Here is an 18,297-nt window from a genome sequence, read left to right on the forward strand (position 1 = left end):
GTGATCCCTGTGAACAGTTAATCGATGTCAAGACAAATATCGATAAATTATAGACAAACTGACCTATGAGTAGCGGTTATTGTGGTCTTGTCAGATTTCTTTGTTGCTGCTCAAACATAAGTTAGATGGACGTATTTATTCACAGTGATACTGTTGATCTCAATTGTAATAGCTCATCAACCTGCATTGTGCCAGTCCCAGTAATGCAGTGGTATCGCTGCCCCATTAAAAACCAATGCCCTTTTAGTGCATCTTACCTCACCTAAGGTTTGGAGCCGCGATTAACTTACTGGTCCCTCCTCTGCTTGTGATACCTTGCTATGCACAGGGGTTTTTAGTACGCGCAGTAGGATGTGGTCAGGCAGCCTGTTGCTTTATCACGTGCGGCGTATAACATCACACTACACGTCGCTCATCATGTCTTTAACTACTTGTTATGTCTGAATGATGGATATGGTAGTTCTCAATTACGGAGTGGTAATATTTTTGTCTACACTCTACAAGTAATATGTTGCTAAAAACCATTATAAAAAGATTGATGTTTGTTTGTGTTTCTGTATTGTGGTTATCTCTTTATAAAACCCATGATCATACCTCTTATGCTGCTTTATTCCATTAATTCAGTTATCATTAGAGGGTATTACATTAGCGACGTGGTCGATGGTTGGGTACATTTCTTGCTAAAGACAAAACAGTATGTCAGATGCAGAGTTGTGGTACTTATAAAAGATAAAATATGTATTGGATGCAGAGTTTTGAGCTAAATGGGGCTATTGGGTCTACAATAGTTCGAAGATTCGCTTTAATATTTGATTCCATGCCACCATATTGGTAAGTCCATTTTCCGAGGTCTGTAAGGGGTAAATCTATTCATATTTTAATAATTTGCTTTCCGTTTTGGCTCATGCAGATACCAGTTTTTCAATAATGTACTACTCAATGGTTTTCAGGATGTCCCAACTCCAGGAAGTGTCTTTTTGGATTTGGTTGCCCTGGTATTTTGGATGATTGGAATTTGAGAGGAATTTCAGGTGGCTATACCATGCTGAATTCTTATTTGTCATTCTGAATTGGTGCCTTCATGTGTGGGTAATGCTTTAGTTTATTTTTTGTGCCCTTTTTGGATTCAGACCGTGTAGGGTGTGAGTGTTGCACCTTCTGCAACTCTTATTTCTTGTTGGTGTTAAGTTTTTCACCCTAATGTTACTTACCTTTACTTGAGATTGGGCATGTTTAGTGCATCCTTATCAATTCTTACAGTTCCGGATGAAGGAGGCAAGGATTCTGCAACCCAAATCGTACTTGCATTTATGTGGCCGGTGATGAGCATTTGCATTACGGCCAAACCAATCTTGCTTTTACTTGTACTGGGTTACCCAGACATTAATTACTGTTACTGGTAATGGGGTACCTGCGTTGCAGACAAACCATACTACATTTGTTTGTGTGGGGGGGGCTCTGTGTGTGTGTGTGTGGGGGGGGGGGGGGCTCTGTGTGTGTGGGAACTCTGTGTGTGTGTGGGGGGCTCTGTGTGTGTGTGGGGGGGGGCTCTGTGTGTGTGTGGGGGGCTCTGTGTGTGTCTGTGTGGGGCTCCTTGTGTGTGTGTGGGTCTCTGTGTGTGTGTGGGGCTCTGTGTGCGTGTGTGTGTGGGGCTCTGTGTGTGTGTGTGCGGGGGGCTCTGTGTGTGTGTGGGGCTCTGTGTGTGTGTGTGTGCGGGGCTCTGTGTGTGTTGGGCTCTGTGTGCGTAGGGCTCTGTGTGTGTGGGGCTCTGTGTGTGTGGGGCTCTGTGTGTGTGGGGGGCTCTGTGTGTGTGTGTGTGTGTGGGGCTGTGTGTGTGGGGGCTCTGTGTGTGTGGGGGGCTCTGTGTGTGAGGGGGGCTCTGTGTGTGTGTGTGGGGCTCTCTGTGTGTGTGGGGGGCTCTGTGTGTGTGTGGGGCTCTGTGTGTGTGTGGGGCTCTGTGTGTGTGTGGGGCTCTGTGTGTGTGGGGGGCTCTGTGTGTGTGTGGGGCTCTGTGTGTGTGTGGGGCTCTGTGTGCGTGTGTGGGGCTCTGTGTGTGTGTGTGGGGGGGGGGCTCTGTGTGTGTGGGGGGCTCTGTGTGTGTGGGGGGCTCTGTGTGTGTGTGTGTGTGTGGGGCTCTGTGTGTGTGTGGGGCTGTGTGTGTGGGGGCTCTGTGTGTGTGGGGGGCTCTGTGTGTGAGGGGGGCTGTGTGTGTGTGTGTGGGGCTCTCTGTGTGTGTGGGGGCTCTCTGTGTGTGTGGGGGGCTCTCTGTGTGTGTGGGGGGCTCTGTGTGTGTGTGTGTGGGGGGCTCTGTGTGTGTGGGGCTCTGTGTGTGTGTGGGGCTCTGTGTGTGTGTGGGGCTCTGTGTGTGTGTGGGGCTCTGTGTGTGTGTGTGTGTGTGTGTGTGTGTGTGTGTGTGTGTGTGTGTGTGGGGCTCTGTGTGTGTGTGTGTGTGGGGGGGGGCTCTGTGTGTGTGGGGGGCTCTGTGTGTGTGGGGGGCTCTGTGTGTGTGTGGGGGGCTCTGTGTGTGTGTGTGGGGGGGGCTCTGTGTGTGTGTGGGGCTGTGTGTGTGTGGGGCTCTGTGTGTGTGGGGCTCTGTGTGTGTGTGGGGCTCTGTGTGTGTGTGGGGCTCTGTGTGTGTGTGGGGCTCTGTGTGTGTGCGGGGCTCTGTGTGTGTGCGGGGCTCTGTGTGTGTGCGGGGCTCTGTGTGTGTGCGGGGCTCTGTGTGTGTGTGGGGCTCTGTGTGTGTGTGGGGCTCTGTGTGTGTGTGTGGGGCTCTGTGTGTGTGTGTGGGGCTCTGTGTGTGTGTGGGGCTCTGTGTGTGTGTGTGGCTCTGTGTGTGTGGGGGGCTCTGTCTGTGTGTGGGGCTCTGTGTGTGGGGCTCTGTGTGTGTGGGGCTCTGTGTGTGGGGCTCTGTGTGTGTGTGGGGGGCTCTGTGTGTGGGGCTCTGTGTGTGTGTGGGGGGCTCTGTGTGTGGGGGGCTCTGTGTGTGTGGGGGGCTCTGTGTGTGTGGGGGGCTCTGTGTGTGGGGGGCTCTGTGTGTGTGGGGCTCTGTGTGGGGGGCTCTGTGTGTGTGTGGGGGGGCTCTGTGTGTGTGGGGGGGCTCTGTGTGTGTGGGGGGGCTCTGTGTGTGTGGGGGGGCTCTGTGTGTGTGGGGGGGCTCTGTGTGTGTGGGGGGCTCTGTGTGTGTGGGGGGCTCTGTGTGTGTGGGGGGCTCTGTGTGTGGGGGGCTCTGTGTGTGTGGGGGGGGCTCTGTGTGTGGGGGGGGCTCTGTGTGTGTGGGGGGGCTCTGTGTGTGTGGGGGTGGCTCTGTGTGTGTGGGGGGGCTCTGTGTGTGTGGGGGGGGCTCTCTGTGTGTGGGGGGGGCTCTGTGTGTGTGGGGGGCTCTGTGTGTGTGGGGGGCTCTGTGTGTGTGGGGGGCTCTGTGTGTGTGGGGGGCTCTGTGTGTGTGGGGGGCTCTGTGTGTGTGGGGGATCTGTGTGTGGGGGGGATCTGTGTGTGGGGGGCTCTGTGTGTGTGGGGGGCTCTGTGTGTGTGGGGGGCTCTGTGTGTGTGGGGGGCTCTGTGTGTGGGGGGCTGTGTGGGGGCTGTGTGTGTGTGGGGGGCTCTGTGTGTGTGGGGGGCTCTGTGTGTGTGGGGGGCTCTGTGTGTGTGGGGGGCTCTGTGTGTGGGGGGCTCTGTGTGTGTGTGGGGGGGGCTCTGTGTGTGTGTGTGGGGGGGCTCTGTGTGTGCGGGGGGCTCTGTGTGTGTGTGGGGCTCTGTGTGTGTGTGTGTGTGCGGGGCTCTGTGTGTGTTGGGCTCTGTGTGCGTAGGGCTCTGTGTGCGTAGGGCTCTGTGTGTGTGGGGGGCTCTGTGTGTGTGTGTGTGGCTCTGTGTGTGTGTGTGTGTGTGTGGGGCTGTGTGTGTGGGGGCTCTGTGTGTGTGGGGGGCTCTGTGTGTGAGGGGGGCTCTGTGTGTGTGTGTGGGGCTCTCTGTGTGTGGGGGGCTCTCTGTGTGTGTGGGGGCTCTGTGTGTGTGTGGGGCTCTGTGTGTGTGTGGCTCTGTGTGTGGAAGTGACCAGAGCCTCACATGTCCATTCAGATGCTTCCACACGCAGCCGATGTGAGCCCCTAGGTGGCCGACGTGAGCCCCTGGGTGCGGGCATTGCTAAGGAAGGCAAGAGCCTCCCAGCTGCACCAGGCCGCTTGCAGCGAAACATGAAGAGATTCGTACCCATGCAGCACTACGGAGCTGTACCAGAGGCATTTAGTTCCCCTTGGCGTCTGGCCCCGTTGTTGTGAATAGTGGAGGCAGGTGGACCCATCACGCTAGATAGTGCGAGCACCCAGGGATAGTGTGCTCGCACCAACAAACAGACCTCCCACTGGGCTGATCTACAGGAGTAAGATCCTTTGGTGTTTCCTTACCCCACAGATCACCCCTGTACTTCCGTCATTCCCCTGCTTCCATGGAAACCGTTAGTGTTTCCTTGCACAGAGTGCAGGCCAGTGGCCCTATCACGCTGGTGAGCACAAGCACCCATAGACTGTGTTCTATCCCCGTCATGCAGGCAGGAGATCCTTTGGCGTTTTCTTGCCCCTTAGGGCGTCTCTGTAATTCCTGGCATTTTCTCTGTTTCTACGGGAACCAGTGGAGCATTTTCATGTAGAAGGAGGCAGGGGGATGTAGAGGGGATGTAGTTGGGTGTTAATAAAGCTGGAAGCAACTATCTTAAAAGATTGCCCTGTCAGACTAGTGACACCGGCTCAAGCGGGAACATGTTCAACTGTTCGTTTTTGTCTTGATTGTACTAACTGTAATGTTAGGCATTATGTTTTCAGTGTGGTGTTCACTTATAAGTATTTAAAAAAGTTCACTAACATTGTTAATTATGAAAATTATCCAATTGGCAAAAGTGGTGTATGACTTTATGTGATGTCATGACAAAATGCCTAGTGGCACAGTGATTTATGTGATTGTGGTCTAACTTTTTTTACATAAATAATACTAAAGATATTTTTATGTAACCTTGTGTGGAGTCGCTTTTTGTGGTGTGCCTACAGTGTCACTGTTGTGTGAGTGCGTTGTGCAAACGCTTTAGACATTGCCTCTGGGATAAGCCTGACTGCTCTGCCAGGGGTTGTCTTTGATGTGTTACTATCTTACCCTTACTAGACTGATGGGTGCTGCCCTGCCATACCTGGATACCCAGGCCAACCAGAAACACCATGTCAAACAACTGGAATACAAAAAATAAAATGATAATAGGGTTCATTATTATCATTTCCTTTTTTCCATTGCCCTGCTTTAAAGCAGTGGGGCGACGCTACTCCACCTTAGCGAAGCAGCGGCCACTGTTGAAGTGGCTACATTAGTTTGCTAAACCACCAGACTAAGACTATCTGTTTAAGTCTTCATAACACCTATAATCACAGTGGAGACATACTATCTCTGTGGGGTCTTGAACAAGTCTATAATCACACACTATCTCAGTGGGGTCATGGATATCGATATAATCAATCAAACACTACCTTTGTGGGGAATTGAACAAGACTGTCATCACACACTATTTCTGCGGGGACTGTGGTAACGCTATAATCACACACCAACTCTGTGAGGACCTGGATATTTCTATAATTACACACTATCACTGTGAGGAGCTTGACATCTCTATAATTATAGACTATCTCTGTGGGGACCTGCCATCCCCATAAACACACATTATCTCTGTGGGGACCTGGGCATCAATATAACCAATCAAACGCTATCTTTGAGTAATTGAACATAACTATCATCACACATATCTTTATGGGGATCTGTCATCCCTACAAACACACAGTATTTCTATGGGGACCTGCCATCCCCATAAACAGACACTATCTCTGTGGGGACCTGCCATCCCTATAAACACACACTATCTCTGTGGGGACCCGGTTTCCCTGTAGTCACACACTATCTCTGTGAGGACTTCGACATCTCTATATTTACACACTATCTCTGTGGTGACCTGCCAACCCTATAAACACACACTATCTCTGTGGGGACCCGGTTTCCCTGTAGTCACACACTATCTCTGTGAGGACCTGGGCATCCCTATGATCACACACTATCTCTGTGGGGACTTGAACATTACTATGATCACACACTATCTCTGTGGGGACTTGAACATTACTATGATCACACACTATCTCAGTGGGGACTGGAACAGGACTATGATCACACACTATCTCTGTGGGGACTTGAACATTACTATGATCACACACTATCTCTGTGGGGACTTGAACATTACTATGATCACACACTATCTCAGTGGGGACTGGAACAGGACTATGATCACACACTATCTCTGTGGGGACTTGAACATTACTATGATCACACACTATCTCTGTGGGGACTTGAACATGACTATGATCACACACTATCTCTGTGGGGACTTGAACATGACTATGATCACACACTATCTCTGTGGGGACTTGAACAGGACTATGATCACACACTATCTCTGTGGGGACTTGAACATGACTATGATCACACACTATCTCTGTGGGGACTTGAACATTACTATGATCACACACTATCTCTGTGGGGACTTGAACGTGAATATGATCATACTATCTCTGTGGGGACTTGAACATTACTATGATCACACACTATCTCTGTGGGGACTTAAACGTGAATATGATCACACACTATCTCTGTGGGGACTTGAACATGGCTATAATACCACACTATCTCTGTGGAGACCTGGGCATTCCTATAATCACAAACTATCTCTGTGGGACCTGTGCATTACTGTAATAGTGTTATTTCTGCATGAACTGCAGCATGACTATCATCGTACACCAAAACCACAATATCTGTGGGGACTTGGGCATCAATCTAATCATGCAATATCTCTGTGGGGGCTTGAAAATTATCATCATCATACCCTTACTCTGTCAGCTCTAGAATATTATTATAATATCATGCCATCTCTTTGGGGACTATTAATGCATAGCCATACGAAGATGATGCCAATTGGTGAGGTTGATGAAAAACAACTAGGTGGTCAGATGGCAACTTGGTTTTGCCATCTGACCCCATTGCAGGATCTTTAAGCCTCTAAATTGATTTAACTATGTGTTTTCATATTCCTTAATGTTTGTGTGCACTCAGTAATAGGCTAAACATCCGTGAATCCCTGTCCATGCACTTTATATATATGATAATTTTCTACTGTAAAATGCATTATTAGACAAATCCCTGTTCTAGGTGCACCTAGGACATGGTGACCTATTCAAATTTGACTAAAGTATCATGTTATGTATGTATGGCACTGAAAAATAGCATTTATCTATTAGATAATGAGTGTATTTAATCACAAATGAGAATTATTGAGTAGGTCCCCACAAGGATGGTAACACATGTACAAGTCCCCACAATGATGGTTCTGTGCGCGTGACTAAATAACAACATATTTGTAAAATTGAAGCAGGATCCTGTATTATGAATTTTTTCTTAAAATTTTTCTGTTATTGGTATATTTTTAAAACAATGGGAAGGGTTAGTCCCCACAAGGCTGGTGTAAACACATAGTCCCCACAAGGATGGTAACACGTGTATGTGTGTGTGTGTGTGGGGGGCTCTGTGTGTGTGTGTGTGTGTGTGTGGGGGGGGGGCTCTGTGTGTGTGGGGGGCTCTGTGTGTGTGGGGGGGCTCTGTGTGTGTGGGGGGGGCTCTGTGTGTGTGTGGGGCTCTGTGTGTGTGTGGGGCTCTGTGTGTGTGTGGGGCTCTGTGTGTGTGTGGGGCTCTGTGTGTGTGTGGGGCTCTGTGTGTGTGTGGGGCTCTGTGTGTGTGTGGGGCTCTGTGTGTGTGTGGGGCTCTGTGTGTGTGTGTGGGGCTCTGTGTGTGTGTGGGGCTCTGTGTGTGTGTGGGGCTCTGTGTGTGTGTGTGGGGCTCTGTGTGTGTGTGGGGCTCTGTGTGTGTGTGGGGCTCTGTGTGTGTGTGGGGCTCTGTGTGTGTGTGGGGCTCTGTGTGTGTGTGGGGCTCTGTGTGTGTGTGGGGCTCTGTGTGTGTGGGGGGCTGTGTGTGTGTGGGGGGCTGTGTGTGTGTGGGGGGCTCTGTGTGTGTGGGGGGCTCTGTGTGTGTGGGGGGCTCTGTGTGTGTGGGGGGCTCTGTGTGTGTGGGGGGCTCTGTGTGTGTGGGGGGCTCTGTGTGTGTGGGGGGCTCTGTGTGTGTGGGGGGGGCTCTGTGTGTGTGGGGGGGGGCTCTGTGTGTGTGGGGGGGGGCTCTGTGTGTGTGGGGGGCGCTCTGTGTGTGTGGGGGGCTCTCTGTGTGTGTGGGGGGCTCTGTGTGTGTGGGGGGCTCTGTGTGTGTGGGGGGCTCTGTGTGTGTGGGGGGCTCTGTGTGTGTGGGGGGCTCTGTGTGTGTCGGGGGCTCTGTGTGTGTCGGGGGCTCTGTGTGTGGGGGGGGCTCTGTGTGTGTGGGGGGCTCTGTGTGTGTGGGGGCTCTGTGTGTGTGGGGGGATCTGTGTGTGGGGGGGATCTGTGTGTGGGGGGGATCTGTGTGTGGGGGGATCTGTGTGTGTGGGGGGCTCTGTGTGTGTGGGGGGCTCTGTGTGTGTGTGGGGGGCTCTGTGTGTGTGGGGGGCTCTGTGTGTGTGGGGGGCTCTGTGTGTGTGGGGGGCTCTGTGTGTGTGGGGGGCTCTGTGTGTGTGGGGGGCTCTGTGTGTGTGGGGGCTGTGTGGGGGCTGTGTGTGTGTGGGGGGCTCTGTGTGTGTGGGGGGCTCTGTGTGTGGGGGGCTCTGTGTGTGGGGGGCTCTGTGTGTGGGGGGCTCTGTGTGTGTGTGGGGGGCTGTGTGTGTGTGGGGGGCTGTGTGTGTGTGTGGGGGGGGGGCTCTGTGTGTGCGGGGGGCTCTGTGTGTGTGGGGCTCTGTGTGTGTGTGTGTGCGGGGCTCTGTGTGTGTTGGGCTCTGTGTGCGTAGGGCTCTGTGTGTGTGGGGCTCTGTGTGTGTGGGGGGCTCTGTGTGTGTGTGGCTCTGTGTGTGTGTGTGTGTGTGGGGCTGTGTGTGTGGGGGCTCTGTGTGTGTGGGGGGCTCTGTGTGTGAGGGGGGCTCTGTGTGTGAGGGGGGCTCTGTGTGTGTGTGTGGGGCTCTCTGTGTGTGGGGGGCTCTGTGTGTGTGTGGGGGCTCTGTGTGTGTGGGGGCTCTGTGTGTGTGTGGGGCTCTGTGTGTGTGTGGGGCTCTGTGTGTGTGTGGGGCTCTGTGTGTGTGTGGGGCTCTGTGTGTGTGTGGGGCTCTGTGTGTGTCTGTGTGGGGCTCCTTGTGTGTGTGTGGGTCTCTGTGTGTGTGGGGGGGGCTCTGTGTGTGTGGGGGGCTCTGTGTGTGTGGGGGGCTCTGTGTGTGTGTGTGTGCGGGGCTCTGTGTGTGTGGGGCTCTGTGTGCGTAGGGCTCTGTGTGTGTGGGGCTCTGTGTGTGTGTGGGGCTCTGTGTGTGTGTGGGGCTCTGTGTGTGTGGGGGGCTCTGTGTGTGTGGGGGGGGCTCTCTGTGTGTGTGTGTGTGTGGGGCTCTGTGTGTGTGTGTGTGGGGCTGTGTGTGTGGGGCCTCTGTGTGTGTGGGGGGCTCTGTGTGTGAGGGGGCTCTGTGTGTGTGTGTGGGGCTCTGTGTGTGTGTGGGGCTCTGTGTGTGTGTGGGGCTCTGTGTGTGTCTGTGTGGGGCTCCTTGTGTGTGTGTGGGTCTCTGTGTGTGTGGGGGGGGCTCTGTGTGTGTGGGGGGCTCTGTGTGTGTGGGGGGCTCTGTGTGTGGGGGGCTCTGTGTGTGGGGGGCTGTGTGTGTGTGTGGGGGGCTGTGTGTGTGTGTGGGGGGCTCTGTGTGTGTGGGGCTCTGTGTGTGTGTGGGGCTCTGTGTGTGTGTGTGGGGCTCTGTGTGTGTGTGGGGCTGTGTGTGTGTGTTTGTGTGTGGGGGGGGCTCTGTGTGTGTGTGTGTGTGTGTGGGGGGGGGGCTCTGTGTGTGTGGGGGGCTCTGTGTGTGTGGGGGGCTCTGTGTGTGTGTGGGGGGCTCTGTGTGTGTGTGTGGGGGGGGGGCTCTGTGTGTGTGTGGGGCTCTGTGTGTGTGTGGGGCTCTGTGTGTGTGTGGGGCTCTGTGTGTGTGGGGGGCTCTGTGTGTGGGGGGGGCTCTGTGTGTGGGGGGGGCTCTGTGTGTGGGGGGGGCTCTGTGTGTGTGTGGGGCTCTGTGTGTGTGTGGGGGCTCTGTGTGTGTGTGGGGCTCTGTCTGTGTGTGGGGCTCTGTGTGTGTGGGGGCTCTGTCTGTGTGGGGGGCTCTGTCTGTGTGTGGGGCTCTGTGTGTGTGGGGCTCTGTGTGTGTGGGGCTCTGTGTGTGGGGGGGGCTCTGTGTGTGTGGGGGGCTCTGTGTGTGTGGGGGGCTCTGTGTGTGTGGGGGGCTCTGTGTGTGTGGGGGGCTCTGTGTGTGTGGGGGGCTCTGTGTGTGTGGGGGGGGCTCTGTATGTGTGGGGGGGGCTCTGTATGTGTGGGGGGGGCTCTGTGTGTGTGGGGGGGGGCTCTGTATGTGTGGGGGGGGCTCTCTGTGTGTGTGGGGGGCTCTGTGTGTGTGGGGGGCTCTGTGTGTGTGGGGGGCTCTGTGTGTGTGGGGGGCTCTGTGTGTGTGGGGGGCTCTGTGTGTGTGGGGGCTCTGTGTGTGGGGGGCTGTGTGGGGGGCTCTGTGTGTGTGGGGGGCTCTGTGTGTGGGGGGCTCTGTGTGTGGGGGGCTCTGTGGGTGTGTGGGGGGGCTCTGTGTGTGTGTGGGGGGGGCTCTGTGTGTGTGTGGGGCTCTGTGTGTGTGTGGAGGGCTGTGTGTGTGGGGGAGGGCTCTGTGTGTGGGGGAGGGCTCTGTGTGGGGGGGAGGGCTCTGTGTGGGGGGGAGGGCTCTGTGTGGGGGGGAGGGCTCTGTGTGGGGGGGCTCTGTGTGTGGGGGGGCTCTGTGTGTGGGGGGGCTCTGTGTGGGGGGGGCTGTGTGTGTGGGGGGCTGTGTGTGTGGGGGGGCTGTGTGTGTGGGGGGGCTCTGTGTGTGGGGGGGCTCTGTGTGTGGGGGGGCTCTGTGTGTGTGTGTGTGGGGGCTCTGTGTGTGTGGGGGGGGCTCTGTGTGTGTGTGGGGGGGCTCTGTGTGTGTGGGGGGGCTCTGTGTGTGTGGGGAGGGTTCTGTGTGTGTGTGTGGGGCTCTATGTGTGTGTGGGGGGCTCTGTGTGTGGGTGCAAATGCAATAGGTCTCGCATTTGCGAGAGATTAAGCTATTGGCATTGTAAATGACAATGCCATTGATATATATGTTTTAAAAACAATAATATAAATAAAAATAATGTCATGAGCAATGCCAATAGCTCTAACTTTAACAATGCCGAGAACATTGCATTGTAAATGCTTGTTAGTAGTGATGCCAGTTTCTCCATGAGCAAAAGAAGATGGTAAATATATATATATATTTTTTTTTGCAGAGTTTTATATAGCGCGAACTAGACCCGAACCGAATCAGGTATCAGGGCGCTTTACATAGCACCAGTTACGTTACATGAGGACACACTTTAATTTTTAGGCACGGGGAGATTAAGTGATTTGCCCAGAATCACAGGAGGATTTTGGCGTCGTTACCGAGACTCGAACCCAGATCCCCAGGTCCTAAGTCGAGCGCCGTAGCCGTAAGGCCAACCCCATCTTTTGTATTTTGTTCATGGATAAATTTTCCAGCATGGTATGAAATTCTATACAACATTCATACTCTATTTTGGATAATATCAATTTGGTCAACAAACTATTATTTGATAATTGTGTGGAAAAAACCTCAGTCTTACCTCAACAGGAGTCTAGTGATCAGAGACAATGTGGGTAAAGTTCTGATTCGTTAGCAGAGAAACAAGTAGAGGGGAACGTGGAAATTTGGAGCAGAAAATAAATATCTGTGTCAAATTTAAAACCGAGATTTCTGGTTGTGAGAGTCCGAATGGGGGGAATGCCTAGTTCTGGAGGACACTAGCTATGCGACCAAAGACAGGCCTTTGCCCCAAAGAACAAACCATCCGATTTATCTGAATTAAGTCTTACCCAGTCCGAGATATCAGTGAGGCATCCTTTAAAAGATTCCACAATTTCTCTATTACACTGTTCAAAGGAAAGAATCCTTAGACTAAGGCGTGGAAGGTCAGAACATCTACCCACCAAAAGGGTAGGGAGATCTGTTTGTACACCCTGACCTTTAAGAGTCACGGTGAGCCCAATGATGAAGCATGCCACTACTGCAGTGGGTGAGGGTTGTATATAAAAGGAGTTATTTCTCCCTTTTCCCACTTCTCACTGAAGTGGGTCTAGTCACGACGCATCCACATCACCGCACTTTTCCTCATCAGGCATATGGATACTCATTAGTTTGCCAAATAGAAAGCATCAACTGGGTATCGCCAGCATAGGAAACAACTTTGCCCTCTGACTCAAAGAACTTAGCAAGGGGAGCCGTATAGATGTTAAACAAAGCAGAGCCCTGAGGGACACTGTGTCTCAAATGTTTCAAAGTGGAGGCAAAATGTGGTAAATTGACAGCCTTGGTTCTAGCAGATAGAAAAGACTGCAACTGACATAGTGCAAGGTCCTGGATACCAAGCTCTCTCACTTTAACAGGATAGTATGAAACATGTCATCAAAAGCTTTTGAGAAAATATTAGCTGACATACAGTAGGTGCATTAAGCGCTGAGGCAATCCTTTCAATCTGGGCCCTCTGGATTGATTAATGGAACCTTTTTAATGGCTCCTTGTATATTTGTTTTAGCCTGTACTTTGTATCCGTCATCTTCTCTCTAATATTTTACAATGGCTCTTCTTTAGGAGCTTGTCTGAAAACTGGGGGCTGTTGGTTCAACTCTTTTAGAAAGGCTGTTCTTTAAAGATGCAATTTGATCAATGGCGTTAGTAAGCCGTTCATTGGTAGCACTCACATCTTCTTCCACTGTTCCCTGAAAGAGAGGTCTAACGGTGGTCAGGGACTCTAGAAGGCTAAACACTGTGACTATATGCCATGCTTATGATGGTTTTGAGTAGGTGCTCTCCTGCTGAGGCTCCATTTTAAGAGGACAAACAACAAAATCAGAAAGTGATCATGCCATACCATATACTCTTAAGTGCTTTATGAACCTTGCGGTTAAATGCTATCTTTGGTTTGGCTTTATCAAAACATATCATGTAAGGTGTCATACGCTTTGGAATACTACCCCCTCACCAGTTCTGGCGACGGGGTTGCATTCCACCCTTCTAGAGGGAGAAGACATGTTACTCCATTAATCCCGGTTAAAGTTAACCAGAGCCTCGGCATCACAAAATGGATGCTGCTGCCACAGACACAAGTCTGACCTCCTGCTGCTGGGAGTCCTTCCAGCGAGGGAGGCTTGGACAATAGGTTTCCTGTCACAGGGAGGTGCTAGCACCACCCCAGACAGGCTATCGTGTATTGGGGCAGGGAGGGCTGAATGAAAGGAGACACTGCCTGGGACACACAAGGTGTCCCATGCATAGTCCAGTTCAAACCGGTGCTGGGACACTCCAGCCCCAGCTCTGGCGCGAAATTGGACAAAGGGAAAGGGGTGTAACCACCCCCTTCCTGGGTACCCAACCATAGGAGGGACCTAGCAGGTAATCCAGCCCCTAGATTTGGTATATAGGTAGGAGCTGAGTCCCAAGACTTTAGATTTATCCTGACTGAAACTCTGATACGAAACTCCGGACCTTCGACATCCTACTCGACGTAGAAGACTGAAGAATCTCCCTTGTGGTCAAGGAGTGACCACCCTGTGCAAGCAGGCACCATCAAGCGCTCAACGGTTTGCTTTGTCGTTGCTCCCGCCGGAGCTCTAACACAGAGCCTGACAAGACCCGGACTTCCAGACATCCAACAGCCAGACCCACAGCCACAGCAAAGCTGAGACCCGTCAAGGCGACTCAAGACGTGGGACCCGCCATCTTGGGGAGCCAGCCAATTGCTTTCCGTGCAACTTCTGAGGCACCCTCGAAGTTGTGCATTGGGGATTGAGAAGCCCCAGCCCCGAGCACCAACTGCACCGAAGATCAGCCCTCCACACTCCACGAGTTCTGCGTGGGGCCCTTCTGCATTTTCCTGCTCGACGCGTCTGTCCGGTCACTTGCCCGTTGGCTAGTGGCCTCCGTGATGACGAAACCTTGAATTTCCAACGCTGGTCTGGTTGCTCCAGACTGGCCCTTGCTCCCCTGAAAAGGAGAAGCCCATCACACCTTGCTGATCTGACCCAGAAGCCATCTTCGATTCCTGCGTGGGTTGCATTTGCCATGGCCTGTTGACTCCGAATCGAGAACCGACACCACCAACAGCGAGAGCCTTCGTGGGACAGTCCGTGCCCAGCTCCTTGTCGTCGTCGACACCTCCTGGTCCACGTGGCAGCGGAGACAAGCTTCACGACAGCACCTGATTGCTTCCCGACATCGCCTGGTTCCTTCCTGGTTCCTTCCTGGTCACTGGCTAGTGACCCCGACTGTCCCCTCTGCTTTCAGGTACTCTTCATCCTCAATCCGCCCTTGGATCCAACCGGACTCTTCTCTCCTGGTCGTCTGCAGCATCTTTTCTCCAAGGCTCCATAGGAATCCTCGACGAAACCCGACACTTTGGGACCTATGCACCCGCTTCCTGTGGGTGAGGTAACGCGAGTACTCCGGTGCTCCTGTGAAGATTGACTATCCTAGTGTCCTAGTTTCAAGTGGTTAGCTTCTAGTCCAGTCGGAAGACTCCGAACTCTTTAACTTTGTAACTTTACGCACCCATTGACTTCTATGTGTGCATGCGTGCGCAATTGACACTGCATCCCGTGGGCCTCCTGCTCCCTAACAACTGTTAGTCCAGTGTAGCCCCAGCAATTCCCAAGGCCCTAGGCCTTTCCATTGTTCGTCACGTGGTTCTTATACCACTATTTTAGTATACGGTTTAGCGGGCCACCAGGGCCTATCCATATTTGTGCAACTTATTGTATGTTATATTGAGTTACTTGTTATGCGCTTGTGCATCTGCCCTCATAAAGAGTTCAGAGGATTGATTTAGAAATAAACACATATATATTTTGAATCTAAAACCTGTGTGGTTTCCTTTCATTTGGTATTAAAGGGTTTGCATATGGTAAAACAGCTGGCTTCACATGCCCTCTTGAGTTTAGCCTAAGACTGCTTTTGTCCATGCTACCACTAGGATAGCTGGTCTATAAGGTTGACTTTACAACCATCACCATAAGGGTTGTTTGGACTAGTGCAAGGTGCTCACTAGAATAGTGATCATCATATACCAGGCCAACTTCTCGCAAGGAGTATCAACTATAAGATTTGAGAGATTAGAAAAAAAAATGGATCCAAACAGTGAACTGCCTTATGAGTTGGACCTGTCCCTAGAAGTTGATGGTTAGTCCGGAGATAAGTTAGTCCACTTTAGTTGCATAGTAACCTGATTATACTGAAATACTATCTCAGTGTCACTTCTTTTCCACTGTATACCTTCTAGATACCTTTCCCACTCCAAACCTGAAGGTGGGTCCCAATATGTGGGAGGAGCTACTGGAGTCGGTGTACTTGTGTGTCTGCTGTTTAAGGTTGGGAATGCTCTTAAAAGACTTCTGCACCGGTTACAGGTATTTGTGACACCAGGAACTTTCTGTGGAGATGTTCCCACTATAGGGCCAGTGTCTGGGTCAATATTATTTTTTCTTTGTATGAGGTTAGGCATACTATCCTAAGTGAATTTCTCAGTGGGTAAGCTTTAGTCTTAGGTGCATTTTTTAGGTTTCCAATTCCAAATCGTGGACCGCTTCTAGATCTATTTCAGTGTCAATAGACTTGTCCTTGCCTCCTTATGAAACCAAAATGTGGTGCCCTTCAATTATTTTCCAGGTTGACAAACATAAATGCCCTTGTGTGTCATTCCAGTATATTGAAATCGATTCCCTTTTCAGGGTTGTTCTTCTAATGGAGTATTGTCCTCCTGTATCTTCTCCTGGAGCCAAGGCTCCTTTTCAGGTCAAGCCTCAAGAGCTCAATCTTCTGTAAGTTTGTGTGATTAAATCCTGTGTTCTGTGTTTTTTTCCCCACAATTCCAAGGAGTAATACTTCTTGGAATCAGAGCCTTCAGGGCTAAGTGGTGATTGGCTCTGGATGTCCATGTCAACATTGGTCTTGTGCTTGTTTCAATGCAGATGTTTTTGCGCCACTTACATTGCCTTCTGCACCACCCAGTGTTCAGGTTTTATTCTGGTATCAATTAATTCCGTTCATGTTCTTCAAAGTGGAGATCTTGGGTGTTGCAACAATTTTAACAGTACACAGTATATTTTCATGTATTCGATTGATATGACCAATTATATAGACAGTATTTTGGATGTGTAGATTCAATGGAAAATAATAATTTATTCATGATGATAGCTTATGGTCTTCTTGCGGTGACAGAGAAATAAAACTCCGACATAGATCCAGGTCATATTTTGCCTTACCTGCTTAGTGAAAACAATGCGTCCGTCCAAGAATGGGGGAACAAGATTATGCACCAGTAGGTGAACTTTGGCTGTGTTATCTTCTTCAAAGTCCTCATCTACCTCCAAGCGATGGACAACCCCACTGGTCAACATTCGATTGGTCTCCCACCGTTCGTTATCCTGGGGTGTGAAAGAGATGAGAAGGGATCATGACATGTTGTAGCCTGATCATTGGAATTTAGACATTTAAAAAGCGAGCCTTTTTTTTACTGGTTAAGTAAGCTGTCTGGCATCATCACGAATATCAAAGCAAAAAATCTTTAACACAAAACATTACTCTGTGAGTCTACAATTGAAGCAAATGATTGCCAGCTGCACAGACAAAAATTAAATATATAAACAAGCCAACACTAGGTAATGTTTGGGTACTCTTCTCAACAAACCTCCTAGCTCCAACGCCTACCTCCACTCCATCCTCTCTAGAAAATCATCACCCCATTTAAAGTCAACCTTATATCCACCCCCCAAGTGCCCTTTGGGTCAACTAGCTCTTTCCCGGATGCTTTGGATACTATCTTCTACTCATTTGTGACCAACATGTCACTCATCATTTTATGCCAGAACCGGAGGTGAGGTTAAGCTGTACTTTCTTCCCTTTATCACTACAGTAGCCAAGAAAATACAATAAAGACTACGATTTCCATAACACCTTGGGAAAATGTCAACCGATAAACAGCAAATCATTGTCCAATCAGCAATCCGGGATCACCTGATAGTCCCCCATTGAGGTTGCCACCTCTTTCTTCGTTGCTCCAGCAGAGGAGCGAAGTGCCTCCCTCTCTTGGCATTTAATTTCTTTATATTTCGTGTATTTTGCACTAATATTGTCAAGATTGTTATCGCGATGACGGGCGTTTCGTGCGATTTCATCTAACGTGTGCATTATCTTACAACGTGGCCGTTGGAACGCTTGTCGCTGCTCCATGGCCGCATTTTCTGGTGATACGCGATAAGGCGCGCAAGGGCAGACACAGTGGTGTCCTCCGACCACTAGGGGAAGCTGCTTGGAAAGAACGAGCAGCGCATCTGGATTGTAGATATCCTGTGCCGGTGCGCGCATTCCGATCATAGCAAGACAGAAAGTGACAGCACAGCCGTCCGGGTTCATGATTTTTGCCATATTGCCTTTGACCTCCAGCATGGAGCATTATGTCCCACAATGGGATCTGTATTGTAATTAGCGCATAGCACTTCTGACAGGTTTGTGTCTAACCCATAGGGCACCAGCCCAGGCGTGCATTCAAACCCTTTATGATACAGTGGGTGCAGTGGTGTTCTACAGGGCTATTGCTCTGAAATCGCCCCCTGGGCTGTTGGTGATTTGGTTAGGAAACCTCCACCCACTCACCCCCCTCCCCCCACTCGCCTGGTGATCCCAGGGCCCCAAGTTTGACACTAGTAATCCCAGTAAGCCTTACCAAAGATGAGTGACGTCAAGGAGACCTATCTGGAGGAGGTCAGCATGGCTTACCTCCCCATCGACGACCACTTCTGCAAGGTCACGGATGCATCCATTTTGAAGGCGGTTATGCAGGCAGTGGCTCCTTTGAAGCAGAAAATCTTGCAGTACCCAGAGTGCTGCTTTAAACCCCTCCCTGGGAGGAAAGATACCCTGGGGCTCATGCTCCTGTCACTTCCGGGGAAACCAGTCCGGTCTGTACCGCCTCCCAAACATAAAAGGGACCCCAGCCTAGGCATAGATCTGGACACCTTCCATAGGTTAAAGAGGGCCCTCCCGGACCAGTCCCAGCCCCTATCATTAGAGCTCTGCCT

At 51.3% G+C, this 18,297-nt stretch overlaps 1 protein-coding gene across 1 annotated transcript in view; it reads right to left on the minus strand.

Moving 5' to 3' along the window:
- The window catches only part of DHX38 (DEAH-box helicase 38), a 1,077,951-nt gene that overhangs the window by 655,604 nt on the left and 404,050 nt on the right, over positions 1-18,297 (minus strand). Inside the window, exon 9 of the mRNA XM_078670369.1 lies at positions 16,483-16,644. Within this exon, the coding sequence (XP_078526495.1) occupies positions 16,483-16,644 (162 nt within the window). The remainder of the gene's footprint in view (positions 1-16,482; positions 16,645-18,297) is intronic.

This window comes from Lissotriton helveticus, chromosome 12 (genome assembly GCF_964261635.1).
Source record: "Lissotriton helveticus chromosome 12, aLisHel1.1, whole genome shotgun sequence".
NCBI classification, from domain to species: domain Eukaryota; kingdom Metazoa; phylum Chordata; class Amphibia; order Caudata; family Salamandridae; genus Lissotriton; species Lissotriton helveticus.